Source organism: Podarcis gaigeae (genome assembly GCF_964106915.1).
Source record: "Podarcis gaigeae genome assembly, chromosome: 16".
Taxonomy (NCBI): domain Eukaryota; kingdom Metazoa; phylum Chordata; class Lepidosauria; order Squamata; family Lacertidae; genus Podarcis; species Podarcis gaigeae.
The window spans coordinates 20,917,946-20,936,141 of record NC_139693.1 but is presented as its reverse complement, the minus strand read 5'-3'; the positions used below and the strand labels follow the sequence as shown (position 1 = coordinate 20,936,141).

Below are 18,196 nucleotides of genomic sequence, written 5' to 3'. Positions count from 1 at the left end.
AAGGCAACATTTAGCACGAGAAAAATAAAAACTCTTTTGGAATAGTGGCGGTAATATATCTCGTTAACTGAGGAAGAGAGGGAGGAATCGATCGAGATATTTGCTTTTTAAATTGGGCAAGAATTCCAGCCCTCCCGCTATCTCTTTTTACGCACCCGCCTCAGAAGTGCTTTGGTGATTAATTAACGTACTTATTCAACCATTTCTACAGACGGTGCTTCCAGTTTTAGAAGGAAGAGGGAGCCCAGCAGTCCCACTACTGTACAATCTTTCCTTCCCCTCCCTCTCCCGGTGGATCCAGCCCTAAAATTTATTTTATTTTTGCCGTTTGCATTCTATCCCCGGTAAATAAATAACCCAAATTATGTCCCCGGTGACATAATGAATCCAAATAAAATATGACAAATGTAAACATTATATATATATTTCGCTGAGGGACTCCTGCTATCTTAATACGTTTTAAATTCTCTTCAAGGGATTTTATTTAATTTTATTTTAAATGAAAGCAACTGGAGAGAAAAAGAAAACGATAAAAGAAGACAGCGTCAGGCCTTATTTACAGACATATGTACAATATCAATAAATTAATTTTTTAATTTCGAGTACTCATATGCCACTTATTTACAAGTTATCCATCAATTACATAAATACTTTATCCATAGTGTCCACTTCTTTCTTCCTTTCTTTTTTTCTTCCTTATTATGTTTATAAACCTTGTTATTGCATATACAGTAAAAGGGGGGGAGTGGGAGTGGGGAACCGCTTCAAGGAAATTACGGCCCTTTAAAAAAATTCTCATCTTTCCAACTACATTTTAAATTGTTCCTAAGGGAAGAAGTGGAGAATAAACGTGGGGGAGGGTTAAAAAAAAAGTCCCTTGGAACTTAAGCAAGCAATTTTTTTTAATTAAAAAAAAACTCCAAAATAATGAGGCTTAGAATGGAACATGCAAACAGAGCCTTACAGAGGCTGACAGACGTCACTCGAGTATTAAAGGGACACGCCCCTCTTTTAACAAAGATTGACATGGGCCGTGGTCAGGCTTGAACTGATATGCAAAAAGTCATTTCTCCGTTTGAAGGGGAGCAAGGGGGGCGGGACACACCGGGGATCACTCCTCGGTGTCTTCTCCTTTCATCTCCGTTTGTTGTGTGTCAACAGGGGTAGAAACAAACAAGGGAGGGAGGCCATGGGGGGTCACCTCTCCCCAGGATCCGCTGACCCCACGTGCGCACCACCGCCCCTCCAGTGGACACCACAGTCTGTTCACAATAGCAGCTTCCAAGAGCGACCTCTCTCCCCCCTCTGTCCGGTTAGCGGCCTCCAGGCTCGTCGCTCCCCGCCCGCACCCTGCAACCTCCAGGGCAAAACCTGGCCTGGTCAGTCCCACCCAAAGGTGGGAGAGGCAGTGGCGAGTTCTAGCAGCGGCCAGAGAAATGGGGGAGGGAAGGGAAAAGAGGGGTCCCTAGCCCAGAGACTGTGGGGGGATGGAGAGGTTTTTCTGCGAGGGGACCTTCCTCCTCTCCCCACCTCTAGGGCGACCCACTCCGGGCTCTGTCGCCTTTCGATTCCAAGCCACTCACTAGACGCTGGATGTTCTGCAGCTCGCTGGTGGCTTCCTTATCAACCTTGGGCGACAGCGAGACGGCCGAGCCGGAGGAGAGGGTGGAAGAGCGGCTGTTCAGCTCGGAGCCGGAGTCCAAGGCTCCCGAGGCCGGGCTGGATGCCAAGGCGCCCGCTTTGCCTTCCGCCCCACCGACCATGGAGGGCAGGGCTGTGGTGAGAAGGCTGCTGCTGTCCGGTAAGGGCACCGGGATGGAGTAAGGGCTGTAGCGCAGGCGAGGGCGCACCGCGCTGAGGAACGGGTGGCGGTGGACGGAGCTGGTAGCTGCTGTCGAGGCGGCGGCCGCGGCTGCCATGTAGGTGTACGGGTAAGGGAAAAGGCTTCCGAAGGGGGACATTGCCAAGCCCTGCAAGAGAAGCAGCGGCCGGGTCAGTAATTGGCACAGTTAGAAGGCAAATACATTGGCGCAAGAAAACAGGCAAGGAAACACATGCGCCCAAACACATAACAAATACCAACCGGGCAGCTTCTCCTAGGCGAAGACGGAAAGCGTGGTTCTGTTAGGAACTAAGGTAGGGGGGGTGTCCTCCCTCCCCCCCCCCCCACGCCGCCATGCACGTGGGAAAACGCAGTAACCAGCCCCTGAGAGTCTCCGAGACGCGGTTCTCAGCCAAGCGCCGTTTCATTCCCTGCCGCCGGGATCAGCAGTTCGAAGCGCGAGGGCCCGGAGCCAAGCTGGAGCTCCATTTATTTAAAATATCCCTTTTCAATCATCTGTCTTCTCAAGGTGCTGAGCACCCTCAGCTGCCATTCCAACCGCGGGAGTCAACACCTCGAGAGGAAAGAGACGGCGGCGGGGAGGGGGGGGGGAGAAAATCCTCTGCGCTCTCCCTCCCTCTCTCTCGGACAAAACGCCTTTGGGGAAAGGAAATATTGGCATCGCTTTCAAGCGAGTCAAAAACTTTTTAGCTTGTAAAATGTGGTCGGAGCGACCGAGCCTGTCCTATTCAAGAGCTCCAGATTCCCTATACTGTATGCCCTTTTCCCTCATCCTGACGAACGCCTGTTGAGCTTCAGTTTAAGTGTTATGAGAGAGAGCGCGTTTGTGTTGGGGAGAGAGCCAGGGCGTTTGTGTCCACGTGAGTGTGTTGAAATGAAACAAAAAACCCTTTAAATATAGTCAGTAAACGAAGCACCCCGCTTTCCCTCTGATACCGGCCTTTGCCAGAGAAGAGCTGCACTCAAATCCCCTCTCTCGGTCATAATATTCACGGGTGAACTTGCAACTCTCTCCCTCTGTGCTGACATGGCTCTCGCCTTCCTCACAGGATTGTTGTGAGGATGGAATAAAATAACCCACCTAGGCTATCCAGAGTTCCTTAGAGGTTATTTAAAAAGAGGGAAATAAATAATACCCTTAAAAAGACACTCCAGGAACGCGCGCACACGCGCAGAATTTGAAAGCCGAAGCTTTAAAAAGTCTGATGTGAAATGGCTCCGGTCTATATGGTTTTAGCAGTGAGTGGGAAGGTGGGAGTGGCAGGGCACGCTTGCATACTTTTCTCTCTTCTGCGAATTAAGAATCCATCTGAACTCTTTTAAACACGTCACCGAAAAGTCTGCTAAAACAGACACACACAATAATCTTCCTCTAGCTCACTCCTTAGGACCACCATCGCAGGAGAAAGGGAACACAGGGAGTTGTCTTACGCAGAGCCAGACCCTTAGTCCATCTAGCTCCCTATTGTCTACACGGACTGGCAGCTGCTCTCCAGAACTTCGGACGGGGTATACTTCCTGGCCCTACCTTCACAAACTAGGAATTGAACCCGGGACTTTCTGCAGACGCTCTGCCACTGAGAAATGCAGGCCTCCTTAGTTAGACCATTGGAGCACCTACATCAATACTACCTACCCTAATTGGCAGCGGTTTCAAGAGTTCAGGCAGCGCTACCCGGAGATGCAGGAATGGAACCTAAAGTCTTGCGCATGCAAACCCGATGCTCTACCGCCCAGCTACGACCCTTCGCCTGAAATCCATTAGAGGATTGTTGTTGGAAGAAGACCGGGGGTGCCAACTTGAATAAAATACGGGGGAGGGCATTGGAGTAGCCATGGGCTGAAGTGGGGCAATTGCCTCCCCAATCAAGTAAGTAAATAAAAAATACTTAACTAACTGACCAATTGTGTTGCTGATAATTTGGTTCTGCCCCCGAACATAAAGCGCCCCCCTCAAAAAAATAAATCCTGGCTACGCCCATGGGAGGCAAGTAAGCCCTGCCCCGCATAATAGATCACAGGACGCCTCACACGGACACCATTCGAATGGTAGTGCCTATCAAATTTCGGGAGGCCCCCTCAAATATTTTATTGGGGGGGTAAGACCCCTCGGCTCCTAGGACTTGGCTCCAATGGACCAGATAAAGAATGGGAGCGGGGCGGGGAGAAAGGGGAACTCCCGGGTAATGATCTGCCTCAATAGATTCCCAAATAGCTTCTGCCTTAGTGAGGGGAGAACTCACACCCGGGCGAAAAATAAAATAAAATTCTACATATCCACCGCAATAATTTACCTGCGAGGCCAGGACGTGCTGTTGCAGATGAAAAGGTAAAGCCGCCGCCGCCGCTGCAGCCGCCGCTGACGCTCCGGATAATCCCTGAGCCGCCGCCGTGGCCATCACCGTATTGTCCAGCCCGGTAACTCCTGCCGAAGCCCCGGAGACTGTAGCCAGCAGGGGGCCCATCCCGGCCATGCTGGAGAAGGCGCCGCCCATGGCGAACTGGCTGGGGTGGAGGAGCAGAGGGTGCCCGTTGCTCAGCGGGTTGAAGAACTGCTGCCCCCCGGCCAGGCCATGGGAGAACGCCAGGTTGGACAAGTGGCCCTGGTGGGCGAGGTGGGCAGCGCTGTCCGTCTGGACCGTCAGCGGGGCGAAGGGCTCCTTGGCCAGGCCCCTGCAGTCCTCCCTCGAGGGGCTTTTCACCTCCTCCCCGCCGAGGCCCCGGGTGCTGGAGGAGATGGTGGCCGGGCTGTGCCGAGCTGAGTCTGCGGGAGCCTTGGGGGCGCTCTCCCGGCTGCCTCTGCCGCCTGCCGAGTCCGGGGGGAAGAGGGTCACTTTGGAGGGGCTGCCCTTCTCCCGTGGGTCTCCTCCTCCTCCTCCGGAGCCCGAGGAGCTGCTGTTGGTGGCAATGGCAGCCGTGGTGGTGGAGATCTTTCCGGAGGAGTCGTTGGCCTCCGAGGGGTCGTCTTTGCTTTCCGTGTCGCTTTCCCCCTCGCTGGGACACAGATCTGGGGGCCGGAAAGAAGGGAGAGGGTCAGTCGGAGAGCAAATACGTTGGAGCCGTTGCTCAGCCAGGCGCCCCTTCCCCTGGGAGGTCCAGGTCGCACTTCTTGGAGATGAACCCCTCTAGTTTTGGAGGCACAGCTCAGTGCAAATAAAATACTAATTCCGAGAGTGTGTGTGTATACACATACACACAAGCACACTTACCCTGCCAGCCTTCTGTCTTGCCTGGAATATACATCCTCCACCCCTCTAAATCTTATATATATATATTGGCCTACTATTCCTAAAGACTTTAGCTGAGCTATCACCAGTTGACTTCAGTCCAGTCCACCATCTTACAGGGGGGGGGGGGAATCTCTGCAGGTAGAAAAGTAGCCTATCACGGTTCTAGCCTTGCCTGTTCCCCTAACCGAAACATTTTTTTTATTCGGTGGAATTCCTTCTTCCTTCCCCACCCCTTGGTGAAGCGTTCCATCATGTTTACCGCCTCTGAAAGAAGGACTACTAGACGAATTCAAACAGACTTGTTTGGAGCTGAGCTTCCCAAATGTTAGGTTGATACACGCAAGTAAGCCTATTCCCCCTCCCGTCTGGTATCTAGGCTCACTTTATCTCCTTGTTTCCACAATAAACGTCCAACTGAAGTGGATGAGGGAGAGAGGAGAGGAGAGGCTTGGGGGTAGGAGGAGGATCATATTAATTCCCCAGCTTTTATTTCTCCCAGGTTTTTATTCCCCTCTTCTGTGCTCTGTTGGAACATCTCGCCTCCTTCCCAACGCAAGGGAAAGTTAAACGTTTAGGGTCTGGGTTCTCTCTAGCCTCAGACACAGGGCCTGCTTACACGAGCTTGAAATCCCCTGCCATTTGTTTTCTGCTTTCACAGGGCAGGCCCCTGAGAGAACCAAAGTTCAAGCAATTTTTTTGGTAACAAATGAGGGGGTTAAAAAGGAAAAAAGGGTGCATTCCATCTGACAAGAGCATGGCAAAGTCCAGGGCTTTCAAAAGTATGTGTTTTTAAGGCTGCAATCCTATTCATGCTTGCTTGAGAAGACCAGCGCACCATCTGGAACACTACTCAGGACACCCGATTGAATTCAATGGGGCTTCCTTCTACCAAAGTGGGGATAAGATGGGCCACCTAAAGTAACTTGAAGACTTTTATGTACACATGCAAATGTAGGATTCCTTGGAAGCCGCTTAACTCCCACTACAGCCCATAGGTTTATGGAATGAAGGGAGAACAGGAGAGATAATTTGACCCAGGCTGTGCCTTCCTCCTGCCTGTTCTCCTGTTGAGTCAGGAAAACAAAAGGAGCCTTTTCGTAAAATCTTTTAGCGAGCTAGTTATATTAGTATCTTGAACCCAAAACTTCAAAGAGCCTTGTGGCATCTTAAAGACGCATGTACAATTTATGACATTAATTTCCCACATTTTCTCCAGGCAGTTCAAGGTGACGCACGCGATTCACCCCCCCCCATTTCATCCCCACAACTACAACCCTGTGAGGTAGGCTAAGCTGAGAGAAAGTGACTGGTCCATGGTCACCCAGCAAACTTCCTGGCTGAGCGAGGGGGGGGGTGTACAGTAGTACCCTGGAATCCCAGATTCCAGTCTAGTAATCTAACTGCTACAACACATTGAGTCTGACTAAGCGTTGTCCTCAAAAGCATAGGAAATTTGTTTATTTTTTTAATGGGATTTTTTTTTTTTTTTTGGTCTGTCTTTTCCCTTATTGCTAAATCCCAGTATGGTTTTGAATGGCTTGGTTGCAGGGGGTTTCCCCTCCACCTTAATAAGAAATTCCAATATGTGCATGAATGGATTGGTTGCAGGGTTCCACCCCCACCCCCCGCCCTTATTCAGAAATTCCAATATGGTTATGAATGGACTGGTTGCAGTTTTGAACTTTTGCCCCGTGGTCTGCCTTTGCTCTGAAGCTTTAGTCAGTGTTGGCTGACTCTGTTCAAACCACAGAAGAAATATAGATACAGGGCGGAAAGGAGAAAAGTGTTTTCCCCCCTCCTATTTAAAAATGTCTGGAGCAGTTTCAAAATTGGGTTTATTTTATTTTTTGAAACTTCCCCCCCCTCTTTCCAACCGGAGGCTGATCTTCAGCCAAACTCCCTTCAAATGCTGCCTCCCCCCACCAAAAAACCCCCCTGGAAATGGTAATAACCGAGAAATAGAAAGGAGGGGGGAGGGAAATGGGAGGGGGAGTGCACAGGGAGTGAGGGAGGGGCAAAGGCAAGTACGGAGCTAGCTCACCTTTGAGATTAGATGTGCCCACAGTCGATACTGCAGGGGAGGTTGACTGGGCAAAGCATTTGAAAGCTGTCTGCTCACTTGAGGACTCGTCCGACGTCCCATTTTCTTTCTTCTGCCTCTCATCATAGACTCGCATGGACTGGAGGGTCAGTTGCTTCCTGGAGAAAAGTTGGTTGGTTTAAAAGTCGCTGGAGAAGGGAGGAAACTCTCGAACACATACCACTCGCTCCAGACCATAATACCCCTCTAAATCAAATCAGCTGGCACCGCAAAAGACTGCTTACAAAAGAAAAAACCAGCTGGTGCCCCATTCAGGCCAATGGATGAGGAAAGACGTCCAATGGAATCAAACAGGATTTTTTAAAATAAAATCAATAAATATGGTTGTGATCCCTGCGGATATGCTTATCATCGAAGCCAAGCTTGCCCAGCCTACTGGCCTGGCACTAGAGTCGCAAAGGGTTTCTAGGCAAGTCAGCCTGTTTTAAGAAAGGGGCTTTGAGCACCACAGTGTTATTTACTTCGGACGATGCCCCCAAAGGTCAACAGGCCTTTCTGAAGATCAAAGGGCCTTTGGCGTCAGTTCAGTGGAAAGAAGGCGGGTTTCTCTAGGAGTAAGAGAATTTCAAGTTTTGGGTTTGGAGCTAGGATTCTGGAAGCCAAAGACAGTTCTTTTGGAAAGAATTCCATTCCTTTTCCAAGGGGAAGTGTTTAGGTAGAGCTTTGAAGGGAAGAACTTGAATGAGTTACCATCAGAGCATGGCAAGGACAACCTCAATATGATATTAATATTCTACTTCATGTCTAGATGTAATCTCAGAAATCCACAAATGCTTAGAGAAACTAAACATCTGATAGGGGCAGCTGATCTCCTCAGAATTTGGGAAGAGTGAAAAATGGGTTCTTGCGGGGTGGAGGCAGAGCAAATCTGTGACTAAATGAAGAGTTGAGCTGGGTTGGGTGAGTTTTGGGCAACCATAGTCCAGCAGCGATCAGCTGTTCCAAGTTGCTGGACTATTCCTGGATATTTGGCTTTTTAAAGGCTACTAGGAAGTTATTGTTCAGCTTATTTTTATTTTGAAGAGAGAAATTATGAATAATGCTTGCAGGAGCCAGCTCTCACCCTGCTCCCTAAATGTATGAGTATCTGTAAAATCAAAATTAAATACTGGGCACCTTTCAAGTTGAAATGACGCAATTGGTTTTAAAATTGAAAGGAGGAATTTTAAATAAGGAGGTCTTAAATGGGGCTTCGAAATACAGGCTGGGTCATTGAAGATTTTAGGGGAATTATTATTATTATTATTTTTACTTGAATTTTTTTGCTCATTGCTCAAAACATAGAAATATTTGCCTTTGAAGAGTGTCTTCCAAAACAAATATCCACACCCACTTACCCTGCCCTGAATGTGTATTGTGCAAAGATAACACACACAGGAAAGCTCCTTTAACTCTAAGAAAGGCTAAGAGATGCTTGTTTTCCTCTTCACTGACACTACCTGCTGTTAAAACACCCCTTGGAAGGAACTCAAGGCTTACTTCAATTTAAATGCATGCAGGATCAGGTTAGTGCAACGTCTCATTAGAATATGGCTTTGGGTAAACTACTGCCAGCCACTCCCTCTCCACAGCCTCTTGTGTTCCACATTTCGACAATGGCAAACACGTGTCCTAAGCTGTGTACGTCTCCCTTGGGTGGCAGTGAACACACCTTTGGGCGTTTACAAATATCACTTTCTAAAAAAAGATTCCACTAAGGCTAGGAACCCTCCCTCCCTCCACCAACACTCATCCCTTTAAACATCCTTGGACGAACCCTACAATAGGAGCATTTCAAAACCAGACTGAACACGCTAATAGCAAGTGGGACAGACACCCCACACTCTACTGTGACAGCCCCCCTTACCTTTTCTCTCGCCTCCCATTCCCCGTGTCTCGAAAGCCTTTGGCAAACGGGTTGTTGTCGATCTTTAACTGAGTTATCTATTTTTACATAAAAAAGAAAGGAGAAAAAAAGAAATGAAATGAAAAAATGCGTAAGAACGGAATCTCGAAGTGGACCCAGATTTTCAGGGGGGCATGGTGTAATGGTTGGGACACTGGAAAAGCGCAGGGAAAGATCCTGGTCCTAAATATTTGACTCTGGAAACCAGGAGAAAACTTGCTTAGTAAGTAACCAGCTCTCTGTGCGATTTACTGCATGCAAGGATCAAAGCGACATGTCTTAGTTCAGTGGGAGAACAACTGCTTTGCGTGCAGAAGGTCCCAGGTTCAATCCCCGGGACTCCCAGCCAGAAACCCTGGAGAGCAGCTGCCAGTCAGTGTAGACAACACTGAGGTGGCTGGAGCAACGGTCTGACTCTATAAATAAGGCAGCTTTCTGAGGTGGTGAAACCCTGAATGGAGGAAGGGTGTGATCCAAGCATAGAAAATAAAGGTTATTTTCCAGCCTATTGAACCTCTAATTTCATAGTCCAACCCAGGCAGGGTATTTCACCTGTGCATGCCCTTACTCAAAGCAAGGGGAATAATGCAGGGGGGCCTAGACAGCTTTCATCCCAAACTATGCCTCAAATTTCTTTCCAAAAGCCCCATACAACACCCTTAGCAGAAGACCCACACACTGAACCATGTGACATTGTTACAGCCAAGAGCCCAGGATCCTAGGGCTGCCCCTCCCCCACAAGGCAGCATGAAAGACCATTTTCATGCACCTCTGCCAGTCCAATTGCAGCGGCTGGTTGCCTCAGCCTTAGTGTGTGTGTGTGTTGAGGGGGGAACCCTGGAGGAGGAATGAGTGGAACGTGCCGCCCTGGCTATCCATTAAAGTTATGTTTCAGTTTCAACTCTTTACCTGCCATAATTAAACCGCAAAGGAATGGTGGTCACCCGCTTGCTATAATAAAATACTTTATGTAATTACCGTCCACCGGCCACGTGCTTGTGTGTGCGTGCGTACACGCAGTGTTGGAGGTTGAGGAGGGGGGCCGAGCTCTGAATAAATACTATGCAAACATATTACAGGCATATTGCTCCCCCCTCACCTCTGCAAACCCTTAAAAGGATGGGTGGGAGGAATTCAACAACATCTGCACCTTGTTGCTTTTTCCTTTCCTTTTCAAGACTGCAATGCCTTTTTCTCCCTTCAAGGATCCGGCCCATGTCCAGCGCTTTCGGCTTTCAAAGAAATCACTGGGTGCACAAAGTTCGGCACCTGCTTAATTTTTGAAATCATTGCTGCCACCTCTTTTAAAGCAGGAGATACTGGGCTGTCCCTTTGGGTGGGAAGATGAGCCCAAAGTTTTGATCTCACGCTCTCCCCTTTCTAAGTTTAGGCTACAATCCTCTGCACCCTTAGTTTGAAGGGATACCCACTGAGCACAGTGGGACATGCTAAGGATTAAACATGCATAGGATTCCTTCGCCTTATCAGTTTTCTACAGAAGTGCAGAGACGTTTTGAGTTGGGGGGCAGGGGTTAAATACTGCCACAGTGCATGTCATATGTATACAATATCATATGCTATATAATAACATAATATAAAATATTACATGTGTGTAATATGAATCTCACTGTCCCTCCTGTCTCTTTCTTTCTTTCTTTCTTTCTTTCTTTCTTTCTTTCTTTCTTTCTCTCTCTCTCTCTCTCTCTCTCACACACACACACACACACACACACAGAGATAGACACACACACACATACAGAGAGATTTCACAAACACCTCCCCGACTCCTTTGGCCAGGCCCTGGGATCCGTTCCCCCATCGATTAAAAAACAGGAGCAAAACGCAAGAAAGGGACCCATGTCAGGGAGTCAATCCATTGCCTTCCAATTGCTCAGAAAGTGCTTAATGAAGGCGACGGGGCCGCCTAGGTGAGCGCTGGAATGCGGGTTCTCTGACCTCTTGCAAGAGATCGCTCGAGATAACGCCAGGAAAGCGGGGACCTTTGGCTCCATTACAACACCGCTTTCACACGCCATTGCAGGGCAGTCGGACAAGGGGCTTCTCTCTCGGATAGGGACGAGAAAGGTTTCCGCGGGCCGAGCACGGGGCTAATTCAGTCAAGCGAGATCCGCTCGCCCCGGAGGAGAGCGAGCCTCCTTTGTCTCTCCCTCCCCAACACACCTCGGCGTTCGTATCAAACAAAAGTTCTGTTAAGCGGCTAGTCCCTAGCACGTTTGACTTCTTCGTGGGGCCTCCTCAAGCCAAGCCTCGATTTCCCAACAGGAGCAGAAACACGGCACCAGATCCCTCTCGCTCCCATCTCCAAAGCACACGTTTTCGTCCAACACCATATCCTGCCAACTTCCACCGCGATCCTGAGTTCAGGCACGAGCCACATTGATTTCAGGAGAGCTAAACTGTCCAAGGAGCTCCGCCAGGAGAATTAAGCGCGCGCGCGCGCGCGCGCACACACACACACACACACTTTCAAAGTACACACTGGGGTTTCCATCTTGCAGCGCTGCCAAAGCTCCATAAACCACCGCACTCGAGTTTGGGAATCCAAATACCAAAAGTACTAATTTACAGCGAGGGGGAAAAAATAAAAATGAAATGAAACTAAGGCTGGCTAGTCGAAGTCTCCCGGGTCCTTCGCCTTGAATTCATTACCATAAATTTAGACCGCGCCAAGCTCCCAGTTAGACCACTTTGGTGGGCAAGGCGGCCTCCGGCAAACAGGACGCCTGGTGATAATTGAAGATAGGGTATCTTTAACAACTACACCTCTCTTCCCACCGCATCCTCAAATCAGAATGGGCCATGTCCTTCTTATTAAACGCTGCTAGGTGCTAAAAGCGTATTTCTTTCCCCTGCCCCTTAAAAAAACCAACCCTACTCCAAAAACTATTAATAAAAACACCACAGTATAAAGTGTGTGTGGGGGGGTGGATAATATGAACCAGACCTACATTTGGGGGCCTGGTTGCCCCTGTTGTTGTTGTATTTTTAAGTAAACTAATGTATGGCCTGATTAGGGTTCTGTTTCCTCAAAAATCACATTTGCACACCGAAAGAGAAAGTCGGATATCTTTTTTACGCTCCCTCTCTTTCTCTCACACTACAAACACGTCTATTTTCCTCTCCACCACCTCTTACTAGTTTTTTCTGGATACACCGAATATCGAAAATTAGAACAATTTTAATTCCTTCTTTTAACTTTCTTTCTGAAGTGGCCGAAGTGATATGGGGGGGGGGGGCGCTAGGAGACAAGGCCCAATTTTTTCCTAAGCCATTAATGCCAAATCAGATAACGATCAGAGGCTCAAGATCACCCATCTCTCTCCACCCCCTACCCACCACTCCACCTCATTCCCTTAAATGCATTCCACAGTGACTCTTTCTTACCTTATCGTTCTGATACGCAGTCACCGCAATGAATTCTGTCTCGGGGAAAACGTAAGTGCGGAAGGTGCTGTAAGGCAGTTTCAGAATATCATTGGCCCGGACGATGTGGAACCGAGGCTGGTACTTGTGCATGGAGTTCAATATGGTCTGCGGGTGGGGGAGGGGGGGATTCAGAAACAGACAGACAAGCAGGAACATCCAGACTCAGTCAAAACGAAAGGAGGAACATCAGCAAAGCCTGAATTTAGGCCTCAAATCCTAGCCGCCCTCTTTCTTTCTTTCTTTCTTTCTTTCTTTCTTTCTTTCTTTCTTTCTTTCTTTCTTTCTTTCCTCCCTTCTTCTACACATCTAGAACCACCGTTGCTTGGAAATATTTTGCTTTAAAATAATAATACTACCAATCATAAAAATTGCCTTCCAACCCAGTAGGAGAGAGAGCTAAGCCCGGGTCATTAGTTGACTGGCGAGGAGATGTAAAGGAAGCGCGAGGGAGCGGAGTGGTTTTCTGAGCAAGCTCCAAGCGGGCCAAAGGGGGGGGGGGAGAGAGAGCTGAGGCTTTTCAGGAAGATCAGCCAAGGCCAGCCAAGCTGAAACAAGGATCTCCCCGTTTCTTCCTTTTTCCTTCCCAAGAAAACCTCGCCAGAAGGAATGACCTCATTTTCTGCACTTCGCTGGAGGAGCTGCCTTGCCCGAAAGTTCACTTTCCTATCTGTACACAGACAGGGATGTGAATGGAGGAAAGGAAATAATAATAATACTGTAAAGCGACCCGAGCTTAAACATGGGTCTAAGTCGGTTAGGAGAGGGATAAAATCCGTCTGGAACCCCAAGGAAATTTATTTTAATTTGAGTGGTTTGGTGTGGTTGTTTTTTTTTTTTTTGTGGTGGGGAGGTGTATTTATCTTCTCTCATCCCTTCTTCCTCTTCTCTCCTCCACCTCCCTATTTTTTATCTGCACCCTGTGTCCTCCCCACCCCCCAATTCTGCAACTGGCTGCCTCTTAAATCAGTTTTGCCCTAGAAAAGTTATAAAACAAACCCCAGATTTGCTGGAGTTAAGCTGCTTTTTCCCCCTACTCTCCCTCGCTGCGATTTAACTAGAATTCGGATCCTGCCCATTTAGAGCTGAATCGGAGCAAGAGTGCAGGATTTTATTTTATTTTTGCCCCGGAAATTTCCTAATTAGATTTATAACATTGGAAAGGGAACGATTACCCTCATCCTGCGATGCCTCCCCGCTTTCCCTCCCTGAAACACATGCACACAGAAACCAATTATGATATTATTATAAGCAGATCGACCAAAGTGCCCAAATATGAAGTCATTTCTCGCCCCCCTCCCTTCCTGTAGAAATCTGGAAGGGATCGAAATCAAACGTCAGTCTTTTGGAGCCTCTGCAAAGCTTTTTTAGCGAATAGGTTTCCCACCCACCAATCCCTGCAGCGTGACCGAGGGTCGATCTAAGCTGATTTCTCCACCTTGCAAATATATGTTTTGCTTTGTTTTAAACGCGTCATGTTTGTGAGCGAGGGCGGCGTTTAAAGAACCAGGACGCTACGTTACAAGGGGAGAATTAAAAATCACTCACAAATCCGTGTTTGTCCGAAATGTTATTAGTCAGTTTAAGTTTGTGGAAAGTCACGACTTTAGACATCCACTGTTCTCCGGTCGCCGGGCTATCTGGATGGATATACATTCGCTTTGGCATTTCAGGGTCGGCTTTCCCGGCCACCATCCACCGGGAATTGTGGAATTTATATCTACAATCGTCAGCCGCCACTATGTCCATCAACAAAATATATTTGGCCTTCTTATCCAGGCCAGTACACCTCACTTTAAAGGGTGGAAACATTCTCCTAGAGACAGAGACAGACAGAGCACAAAACAAAGAAGGCAAAGATTTTACTTCTAGTAAAATATATAAATATGTATTTTTTAAAAAGGAGAGAATCGTCTTAGCGTATCACACAGCCGCATATTCTTGTGCAAAAGTATCCTCACCCACCCCCAACCTTAGCAAGGAACTATACTCTCATATTCTCTCGACTGGTTGCTATTGTGCAAAATAAAAATGATAATAGGACTCTTTTGTGGATATTCCATTTTAATTCTTTTTTTTTAAAAAAAAAAAATAATCGCAAAATAATCTCCTTTGGTTTGGGCATGGAGCGAGACGCAGATCCGTAGTATTTAGCGTGCAACAATAGTCCAAGGCCAACGATATTGGAGAGCTTGGAAGATGGTTGCCACCCCTTCCCCAGATCCTTAAGTTGATTTCCAAATTGCAAAGACGTGAGATTTTGTTGTAGCGAGCTGTTGAAGTCTGCAAAGCCTCCTTGCAAAGTAGCTGCCCAAATAAGAAAGCAAACAGTAGATAAACCTTCTTGGGGGAAAACTTTGGCCACAGATCCAAAGTCTCCTTACTTTTTTTCAGCCGTCTTGGGGACTTGATTTTTTTAAAAGCAGTTTAAAATGAACCTGGCATCGTAAATGTGAACCTGAGGACTCTGCATCAGGGTTAAATTTTCACTTTCTGCGTTGGAATGAAATAATGGCAATTGTTTCTATAGAAATTACGACTATTCGTAATTTGTGAGTGGTCGTTTAGGGAAAATACATAATCTGCCATATAGCTCTTAAATAAGTTTTAAGTACAGCTTACAAACTTTTTACGGGGCAAGGAAGCCTTTCATTCCAAACGCTCTGTATTATTATCAAGTCCAGTGCTAGAATATTTTCACTTGCTCCACAAATTTCGAGCCCTACACCTGGATTTCCCAAGGAGTTGAAATCCTGAGTTCAAAATATCCACATTTACAGAAGACCAATGTTATTTTCGGGGGTGAGGGTTCAAATGTGCTTTTAAAATTCCAGTCGAAGAGTTGCACCTCCGAATAGATTTGCTTGGAAGTAACTAGGCTGGATCTGCTTCGAGCGTGGAAAGACTTAACTGCTAAAGAAAGTCTGAGCAGGATAAAGCCTGCTTTTACGTCTGGGTGTGTTTTTGCCTGGAAGTAAGCCCCCATTCATTCCAACGGGTCTGGCTCCCCAGCAAAAAGTGCAGGAAATTACAGACATAACAAAGCCACCAAGGGAGCTATTGCATTTTTTATTAAAAGATTCCCGGTGCAAAATTCTGCCCAGTTTTGTATGATTGCACATATCCCACGAACACTGCGGTCAGTTCTCTCTTTGGTGTGCACAGATAAAGTGTTGCGCATGTGTGCACGATTCCTGGATGCAGATATCTGTCTATCTATCTATCTATCTATCTATCTATCTATCTATCTATCTATCTATCTATCTATCTATCTCTATCTCTATCTGTATCTATCTGTATTCTATCTATCTATCGCTATATGCATTGCATAGATTGTACACACACAGTATTCCCATTGTCCTTCAGAGGTTGGTGAAGGCTTTTGCAAGCACACACGGTCAGCTGTCGGTTTCTGGATATTTTCCTAATTCCATATTAAGCTTTTTATTTTCTTGTTTGCAAGTGGAAACGATTGGTTTGCTTGGAAATCAGCTTGAGAGAAATGGGTTGGCGGCTGTGTGCGGAGGTGGGGGAGGCGAGACGGAGAAGACCCCCCCCCAATAGTTTCCCATAGCCCAGGAGCAAATCTCTCTTACCTTCCTGACTTGGTGATTACCATCTCAGTGCCCCGCTTGTGGAACTGATCCCAGAGTTCCTTGGCTTCCAGGTGGACTTTGGGGTCGTCCTCCACCTCTTCCTCCGGCTCCAAGGTTTTCAAAGGCCTCAGGTGAGCCGCGGCTTGGTGTCCCAGAGACGAGAAAGGCATCCCGGATTCCGTCGCCCCGACTAACTGATCCATGATGGGCTTGGCCAGAGCCCCCGGCAGAGAGAGGGCGGCGGCCCCGTTGGGGGGCAACGCCAGAGCCGGGAAGAAAGGCGGCTGGTGACCCAAGACGGCGCTCATGGCGAAGTCCGGCGCCCGGTGAGGTAGGAAGGGGTGGTAAGCCATGCTGGTCCCAGGAATCACGGGCTCTCTCATGGAGAGATTCATCCAACAGCTTGCCTCGCTCCCAGCGGCCTGCCCGGACGCAGTCCTGGATCCTGGAGCGCGCGGCCCTTACGAGCTCATCGTCGGGCCACGATTCCCAGAAGAAGGAGAGAAGGAGGGAAAGGGAGGAAGAGGAGGAGGAGAGAGAGAGGAAGGCGAGAGGGCCGTCCGAAGAGGAGGCGAGCGACCAGGGCGGGGGGTGCCGGAGAATGACATAGGCGAGTCACCAGAGAGTCCCAGCGCCCGAGTCGAAAGCAGGAGGCATCTTGTCACCCGGAACCCGCCAGGGTGTCTTTGCGCCTGGCTGAGAAGCTCCTTCTCCTCCTCCTCTTCCTCCTCCTCCTCCTCAGCGATCGCTTTTTCACAAGGATTGAATTATAATGTTAAGAATGGTCGGTTTCGAAAGAGGAAGGAGTGGCGGTGGAGAAAGCAGCAGCAGCAAGGACTTCGGCCAGATTTCGCCGCTACGTCTGGGGAAGGAGACGGAGGAAAGGAGGGTTCGGTCGTGCATGGAAAAGGAACGCCTCGAAAAAGAAGAAGTCACCTTCTTTCTCTGGTGGGTCTCTTGCAAACGTTGAGATCGGAAGGTTGTTTTTTTCCTTCCGCTCTTTCTTATGCTTCCCCCCTCCTTATATTCAACGCCCCGCCGAAAGCTTCTGGAAAGGTGGAGTGTGTTTGTGTGCGTGTGTGCGTGTGAATGAGAGGGAGAGGAGAAGAGAAATTGTGAATGGGGAGGGGGAGCCTCTTGTTTCTAATCAGGCTCCTCGTAGCGCTAAAAGTTGGAGAGAGAGAGAGAGAGAGAGAGAGAGAGAGAGAGAGAGAGTGCAGCTTCCGTTTTCCCCTCCCCCCACGCGGCTCGCCGTTGCCAAAGTTTGGATTCCAGAAAGAAAAAAAAATCTCCGCCGCCCGTCTCCGTCGTTCCTCCTCGGATCTCTCCTCCCTTCTTCCCCCCTGTCCTCTTTCAATTTTTTTAAAAATAATTTTTTTAAAAGCCTTAACGATAGCGATTTGCAAAACTGGGGAGCCTTGATCGCTCTTCTACGCCCTCCCAAACCCTGCAAGTTCCTGCAAGGAAGAGAGAGACAGAGAGAAAAGAGAGAGAGAGACGGGTATGTATGTGTGTGTTAGAGAGAGAGAGAGGAGGGGGGGTGTTGAGAGCGAGTGGGAGAGCGAGCGAGTGCGAGAGAAGGAGCTGCGGAGGGAGAGAGCGAACGAGCGAGCGAAAGCGGCGCTGGGCTCCAAGAATCCCCGGTGTGAGTGCGTGTGTGTCTGAGCCAGCGCGCTCGGCTGCGCCGGGGTGGAATGGCTGTGTTGTGCGGCGTTGCAGGGCAGCTGCCGCATACTTGATTGGCTCTTTGACGCTTTCGGACCAATTGTGTGGCTCCATAGGCGTGGTTTTGACAGGTCGAGCGGAGGGGGACCGAGGCGAGTTATAAAAAGAAGGTGTCGGAAATTGTAACGCTGCAGCAAAGCATCCCCACCGCTCCGTGCCGTGCGAATATGTCAACATGATCAGAGGCGGGCGGGCGGGCGGGAAGGGGGGCTGGGGAGCGAGCGAGGGAGGGAGGGAGGGACGGAGGGAAGGAAGGAGGAGAGAGAGAGAGCTGAGAGCAGCCATTGGGAGAAAGCGAGCGAGAGACAGGGAAAGGCGAGAGTGTGTGTACGCGTCTGGCCTCTAGGGGGCTTCGGAGAGGCGAGTTGGCCC

General features: G+C 48.7%; 1 protein-coding gene across 1 annotated transcript; it reads right to left on the bottom strand.

Moving 5' to 3' along the window:
* Positions 1–555: 555 nt before the first annotated feature.
* On the bottom strand, positions 556–16,497 carry TBX3 (T-box transcription factor 3). Its single transcript, XM_083717197.1, has 7 exons — positions 16,100–16,497; positions 14,052–14,319; positions 12,465–12,611; positions 9,021–9,097; positions 7,115–7,272; positions 4,138–4,850; positions 556–1,970 (listed from the first exon to the last, which is right to left on the bottom strand). Exons 1-7 carry the CDS (start codon positions 16,492–16,494, stop codon positions 1,533–1,535), a joined length of 2,196 nt encoding a protein of 731 aa, XP_083573323.1. The 5' UTR covers positions 16,495–16,497; the 3' UTR covers positions 556–1,532.
* Between the last annotated feature and the right edge of the window lie 1,699 nt (positions 16,498–18,196).